Consider the following 7,507-nt stretch of genomic DNA (forward strand, 5'->3'; position numbering starts at 1 on the left):
CGCAGCCACTGTATGAAAATAGCGAGCATGCAGATGAATTCTGGTCAAATCTAATTTTGAATTTATAAGTTGTGTTTATTGCTATTTATTGTAATTTTATTTATTTATTGTTATTAGTATTATTATGATTCTTTGAATAATTAATTTATCTAAAAACATCGAATTTTAGTGAAGAATACATTCTTTATATTTTTCGAGTGTGGGAACAATGACGCAAATAATTTGGTTCACTTGTCGTTCTTAATGGCGGGTGCCTTGACGACGTTTACGACATCGCCTGAGTTCCTACTTAAATAATTGAGGTTTTTTTTTGTTTTATTTTTATTTTTTACTATTTAATTTTTATAATTTACTCCATCTCTTCATTTTTATTTTTTTTTCTTTTTACTTGTGATAATTGATATTTTAATTTTTATTATTCTTTTTTTTCTGTAGCTTTTTGTTTTGCCCATATAAACCTTTACAAATTTTAATTGAATGAAAAACTACAACAAAAATATATAAAGTAAAACAAATTTTAAATGTACAAATATTTAATATAAACTTCTTCAAAATGTATATCTTTATTAAAATTTCATAAATAATAAATAAAAAAAAAAAATCCCGTAAACATTAAAACCAATTTTGCTAGAATTATAAATGTTGGGAGTATTTTAAACAATTTTGATAATAACAACTGCCGGTAGTTCCATAAACCGTTACAAAAACCAATTTATAGTAAAATATTGTATAAATTTCGAAACTCGAGATAAATCCTTATTTTATTTTAAAAAATTACATAAAATCCCCTACTTTACAAAATATTATATAAAACTCTCATAGATATGAAATTATTTTCTGGTGATAAAGTTTCATGCAATATTTTTTAAAATACGAAAAAATCAATTTTTAAAATATGAAGAGATTTTACAATGAATTTCGAAATCAAAACAAGAGTCAATTTTACCTAATATAATAATAATAATAATAATAATAATAATAAAGAAAAAGAGAGATCAAAGCATATCGCAACATTTTGTTGATGCCGAAAAAGGTCAATCGACTACAAAATACACCATTTTCATTTCATTTTCATTTTCATTTCCAAATCTTAACAAACTTATCATGGCTAGCAGAGGCCACAAGCCCAGTCGCCGGCGACACCGCCAGCGCCGCCACCAGCCTCTCGTGCGCCGGCAACGCCACCGTCTTGTTCTCCACCATGTTCCACAGATGGATCGTCTGCAAAACGACATCCCCGTCACGTCAAATTTACACATCCAACCACCCGACTAACTCGTATGCGCGCAAACTAAAAGAGATCGAATACTTACCTGGTAACACCCAATCACGAGCAGCGACGAATACTTCGGGTGAAAAACACACGAATGGAATTTGACGCCGTTACGGCTGAGCTCGTGGACACACTCCCCTTCACTGCCGCCCGCCCGGAACGTCCAAACTCTGACCGAGTCCTCGCTTACGGATACCAGCAGCTCTCCCAACGCATCCCAGCACACCGACGTGATGGGTTTGGTGTGACCCTGTTCAAAAGTCGAGCGATTATACGTATCTTTTGTTTTTTTATATAATTTACCCGGAAATTGTTAAGGAGAATTGTTAGAAGGTTATGTAAAAAATGAACCTTTAGCGAGTGCCGACACATCTGGGTCTCCGAATCCAATATGGAGACGACATTCTCGGCAGCCGCGGCGAGATATCTTCCGAGTCGGGGTTGGAACCTCACTTGCGTCATCCCGCCCTAATCCAACCAACATTCCGATATATATATATAATTAGAGTTGACAGAAATTGACACGACAAGAACCCGACATGAAATAATTAAGTTTGGGCCAAGAATTTCGACCCGATTATGTATACGGGTTAACACGAACCCGACATAAAATAATTGGGGTTGAGTCAAGGATTTCAACCCAATTATGTATACGGGTTGACACGAACCCGACACAATAATAAACGAGTCAAATTAAAGTTGAAGTTCTCAACTCGAACTTGACAAGACAATCCTATAATAATATATTAATATTAATTAATATATTTATTATATATGTAATATAATTATAATTGAATAATTAGCACACATATAATTTAAAGTTCAATTTTAAATAATTCGCACCTAATACAAATTACACTAGAACCAACAAAAACTAATATAAAATTTTAAAAAAAAGAAAAAAAAAAAAAAAGAGAGAGTAACCTAACACAACAACAAATAATTGAATGTGAATAAAAAAAATTCAACTTAATTATATATACAAGTCAACACAAATCCAACACGATAATAACCGAGTTGAATTAAGGTTGAATTATTCAATCCGTTTAAAGTATTCATCCGACACGAATCGATCAATTTCCAACTCTATATATAACATGTATAGATACAAAGTACGCGAAAAAAATTAAAAACCTGAGAAAGCATCAGAATTTTAGTACCTTGAAAACCCTTGTGCAGCTTCCATTGTTGATGCTCCAATATCGTATCTCGCCGTCGCCGTCGCACGAGCAAATGAGGTCCTCTTTGTTGGGATGGAAGTCGACCGATGTTACGCCGGCGGAATGGCCAGTAAAAGTCCGAAGGGGATAGCCGGGCTGCAGTCAATCAGAAGTACCGTAAGGATATAAAAAAAAAAAACACATCTTTTAATGGCAAGAAGATGCGATATATTAAAGAGCAACGTACGGTATCCTTCTCCCAGACTCGGACGGTTTTGTCGAAGGATGACGTAGCTAGGCGAGCCGTGCTTGGACTAAAACGAACATCTGTAATAATCAACGAGTGTTCCTCGAGCGTCATCTTCGGTTTCAACGTGTCGGTGCACCACAAAACCACCTGCACATTCGAAAGGGAGTTTCGTAAAAACTCTCTTGTTAGCAAATTAAATTTAGCAATTGAACTGTTTCGCAAAGTTCGGAATATATCTTGTCTCTCTCAATTAAACCGGTACTTTTTTATCGTGACTGCCGCTCGCAAGGAGCTTCCCGTCTGATGAGAAGTCGCAGCACGACACTTTACTCGAACTCGCACAAACAGAACTGATGTCTGTAAATGTAAACCCTGAATAGCATCGGATTTCATGTTAAGAAAAACCACAAAAACACCACATATGTCAACATAGATTCGATACAAAGAAACATTGGTATTGCAAAACAACAAGAAATGATATAAATTCCAAAGTAGCATTCATGCGGTCGAAAACCAACAAAATAATCTCTGAGTCACTACTACATCAGAGGTCAACATACGTTCAAAAGCACTAATAACGAGCAATCTAAGATAGCACTAAACACCTTGCTAACCTTTGGTAACATCCATCCGACTAACTACATCTCGGGGGTCACCATCCTCATGTGACAGAAAAGAATCGACATTATCCTCGACGTCATCCACAAAGCGATCCATATCAGGTTGAACGAGATCTTTGTCATCCCACTGTAAACATGGATACGAACAAAACATCAGGATCGAACAAAAACTCTTTTTTGTAAAGACAAGCATGCTAGCAAATCTCACCAACTGATTTGACGGGGATGTTAGAGTGCCAGCACTATCGGCTCCGAACATCATCAGCTTTGAGGAATTCCCAGTGTGCGGCAAACCAGGCATGGACATAACATCTCCAGGCGTATGAGTTGAAGGAGTTGAGGGAGCTGAACTTGGAGATGGGCCGGCTGTGTTCGCTGTTCCCGAGCTGTTGGCAGGACCGGAAGAAGATACAGGCTGCTTTCTCTTTCTCCCAGCCTGGCTTTTAGAAGCCTTGAACCCAATCAAAAGTAAAAAGGTTAAAACCACATTTAGATTTCAAATTTCAGAACCATAAATTCTTTATTTATAGTATATGGACACAATAAAGCCTTATATTTCTCAGGTTGAACACCAATTCTCATTAAAACAGCATCAACTTGACGGGAAAAAGTTTATACAGGTATCTCCTACATCTACAAGGATTTGCGTGGTGTAATCATCGAACTGAAGATCAAGAAACTTATTGATAATCCTTCATTTAACCAAGCCAACCACCACCACACAAGTCATCTAAATTAACGACAGCATTAGCTACAAAAACTTCATCTAGAAACTATAACGACATACACATATCATCTAATACAGTTAGGAAGTATGAGAATTGGTTATTTGCAGTTACAGAAAAAATCAGCAAAGGCACTAAACTAGTATAAGAACAAAGAACTAGTGATACACCTGATCATTTCCTCTGAAGGAATTCGAGACGCTGCCGTCGCCAGTGACACTCCCAGTGCCCATGATTTTATCTTGCTGAAGATTGTGCATCGAAATCTGAGGTTGCTGCCCAGAGAGATTGTGCTGTTGAAGTTGCTGCGACTGTGTTTGATTGTTCTGCTGCTGTTGTTGCTGCTGCATATGGGCAAGTTTCAACTACACAAGAAACAGAACAAAAAGTCATTATAAACATTAAAATGAAAAGATGCAATCCAATTAGGTATAAGACCATGTGGAGAAACATTAAACACGAAATTCGATAAGGCACCTTCATCAGCATCTCTGGGTCTGCGCGCGGCAGAACTGCACAACCAGCTTGCAATGGGGATCCGAGATTAGAAACTAGATCTCCAACTGAATTAGATAGCCCATCTTTCCCCATGGACAAACTTCGATTGTTGAAAAGCATTCTAAGCCGTCTGCTATCCACATCATTGGCAGAACCTGAAGTCAAACTTTGCTGTGCAAGCATAATCTGCTGTTGGTGCTGGGGTGTTAGCATCTGCAGTTGATGAAACGGCTGAGGACCTTGCATAAATGATTTTGGCTGCTGAAGAAGCCCCGAGCGAAGCTGTTCAAGACCCTACCAAATAATACACAGGACAATTAAAAGAGAAGATGAAAACATGGAGAATAGTTTGGCTACACATGAATTTGAAAACAATAAAGTCATTTCATATCACCGAGGAACTAGTACTTCTCGGGTATCAAATTTTAAGAAGAGAATCTTTACTAAATGCCTACATTGATATGATATACATAAAGGCATTAAATCCATTAAATACTTACTGTTAGGGGCCATCCCTTCAGCATCAAATTGTTGCCTCCCTGATTAGACCCTAGACATATATATATATATATATGAGGAACATCAAATTAAACAGAAGCTAATAGCATATACTTACATCTTGTGTTTTCTTTTTCAAATTCTTAATAGCAGTCAATGCGGATATAAATTCAACAAAATAGATTACACTAGATCATGGAACCAACAGAAGTATCATACCAGGGATTCCAATCAGCGACCCATCTGGACCTGGAGCTCTTGGATTCAGGATAGGGTTTATCTCTTGTTTGATGTCCTGTTCACAAACACAGCAGACCAAACAAGCAAAGTCCAAATAAAATGCTTAAAACATTTACCAATAGTGAAAAATAAGGAACGAAAAGACCGACAGGTGCGGAGCCTGAAAATTGCTGGTTTCTTGCTTGAGCTTGCGGAGTGATTCCACCAGCAGTACCGTGAAGAACTTGCCTGAAAATGGATTTAGACATGGGAATGACAAGCACGAACGAAGAGGAAATACATGTTCCCCACAATGCAATAAATGCTAAACTAATAAAATATATTAGTCGATATCGTGTTAAGAATACCCAGACGCTTGGCTAGCGGCAGCTGCAGCAGATTTCAAGATAGAAGCATGATTTGGATCCATTAGCTGGCCGACATTATCACCGAATCTTTGCTGGAAGCAAATATTTATTATCAGCAACCACGATACCAAAAGCCCTGTGCGTTAGTAACTCTCTTTACATGAATCATGTACCTTCAAAGCCGCATCATCCAACGAATCCCTTTGAACAGGGAGCTTTAACTTCTCCTCGTACATCTTTGTGGCCATTGCATTGGCAGTACCAGGATTTTGTCTCGTAAGTGAATCACTACCAGCAACACCATTAGCTGCACCATTCATAATGTGACCACCCTCACGCCGCTGCTGCTGCTGCTGCTGTTGCTGATGCGCCTGCTGCCGTTGTTGTTGCTGTTGCTGTTGTTGTTGTTGTTGTTGTTGTTGTTGTTGTTGTTGCTGCTGTTGTTGCTGTTGTTGTTGTTGAGCCTGCCTCTGCAGTAAAAGTTGATGCATCTGAAGTTGCTGTTGCTGGGACTGTTGTGATTGAGGCGGTGGATGCTGCTGTTGCTGCTGCTGATGTGGATGTTGATGTTGATCCCTTGCTTTCATTAACTGAGACTGTCGTTTTCCAAGTAAGTAAACACACGACACGATTAGGCTTCAACACTTTTGGAAACTCAAAACAAGACTCGACAGAGCCATAAATGTACCTACTAGTCAGAAAAGTATATAACTTAAACATACTCAGTTAAAGAAAGTGTTCGCGATGATAAAGACAAAAGAAACACAGACATAGAGTCGTAATTCACCTCAATATAAGATGCGGCGACTTCAGAGTGCTTCTCATTCGTCCTAGCAATAAATATATCCCAAAATACAGACCACCACTCAAACAGAAAACCGCCGGGGGCATCAATTGCTGAACATTGCACACAAAAACAAAAAACTTAAAATAAATAAAGAATCAATATATTTAGGAGTTCATCACAAAGAATGATCTACATCCTCAATCATTGGACCATTCAAGCGCATACCAACAGGATCAGATGACACTTTTCCTTCGGCTTGAAATGCCTGAGCAGTGGCCTTCAAATCTCTCTTCACTAAGTAATCATGAATATACACATCCAACCTATAAACAGAAAGTCAAGAAATGATCATACCATTAGAGCCGACGATCAAATGCCTACCAAAGCAAATAAAAATCACAAGGCGGCATATTCACACCACTAACAAAGACAACAAAAACAAAATTCGAATCCATATATATACAGTAAACAAAACCCTTCGCAAACATTAGGAAAGAACCACGCAAGCTTTCAATAATTTTTAACCTAAAATTCACCCAAAAAAGTCGGAAACCTAAACAGGAAACATCAAACCATATACAAATAGAGAAAAATTAGATATCAAATATAGATACATAGGGCTCACATTTTGTCCGCTTCCCAGTTGGTCTGAGACATGTTTGCTTTATCCGCAGTCCAATATCAACGCTCAGCACAAATATCGGACACAATCTTCCCCAAGTATTCCCTCCCCTTTCAGCCTGTGGAAACACATTAATCGAATTAAACCGAAACACATTAATCGAATTAAACCAAACCGTAAGCAAAATCTCGAAAAATCGAACTATCCTCAAACACCAAGCAGAAAATAAAGCAACAACAGGCAATGCAGCAGAGTGTATACTCCACACCAGCAAGTCACGGAGAATCAGACCCTAAAAACATTACTACTAGTAAAACCCCCACAGAACAAACGCAATAAAGCAAAACAATTAAAGAAATAAGAAGTAACAACCGCGCAGCGCGCTGCTGGCCCTTCTGCAGAGAAATTCTCTCGTCGTTCCAGATCAGCTTCGTTGGTTGGATTGAAGGGAAGGTGTTGCAGAAGATATCATAATGGCTGCCAGAAC

The 7,507-nt window shown here is 38.1% G+C and overlaps 1 protein-coding gene across 1 annotated transcript; it reads right to left on the bottom strand.

Annotated features, from left to right (window-relative positions):
* Positions 1–993: 993 nt before the first annotated feature.
* On the bottom strand, positions 994–7,507 carry LOC127255651 (transcriptional corepressor LEUNIG-like). The gene is made up of 19 exons (XM_051281303.1): positions 7,393–7,507; positions 7,024–7,138; positions 6,624–6,721; positions 6,399–6,508; positions 5,785–6,207; positions 5,612–5,703; positions 5,414–5,492; positions 5,244–5,319; positions 5,027–5,076; positions 4,506–4,820; positions 4,199–4,393; positions 3,512–3,754; positions 3,298–3,430; positions 2,946–3,055; positions 2,681–2,830; positions 2,434–2,589; positions 1,625–1,741; positions 1,314–1,523; positions 994–1,221 (listed from the first exon to the last, which is right to left on the bottom strand). Exons 2-19 carry the CDS (start codon positions 7,053–7,055, stop codon positions 1,078–1,080), a joined length of 2,733 nt encoding a protein of 910 aa, XP_051137260.1. The 5' UTR covers positions 7,056–7,138; positions 7,393–7,507; the 3' UTR covers positions 994–1,077.

The sequence above is a fragment of the Andrographis paniculata genome, unplaced genomic scaffold (genome assembly GCF_009805555.1).
Source record: "Andrographis paniculata isolate CXL003 unplaced genomic scaffold, ASM980555v1 Contig54END, whole genome shotgun sequence".
Classification (NCBI taxonomy): domain Eukaryota; kingdom Viridiplantae; phylum Streptophyta; class Magnoliopsida; order Lamiales; family Acanthaceae; genus Andrographis; species Andrographis paniculata.

Coding starts and splice junctions, on each gene's coding strand:
- LOC127255651 (XM_051281303.1), bottom strand. CDS start 7,055: ATGTCTCAGACCAACTGGGAAGCGGACAAAAT. Junction 6,722..7,023: donor AACTGGGAAGCGGACAAAAT/GTGAGCCCTATG, acceptor TTCTGTTTATAG/GTTGGATGTGTATATTCATG. Junction 4,394..4,505: donor ACCCAGAGATGCTGATGAAG/GTGCCTTATCGA, acceptor TTTCTTGTGTAG/TTGAAACTTGCCCATATGCA.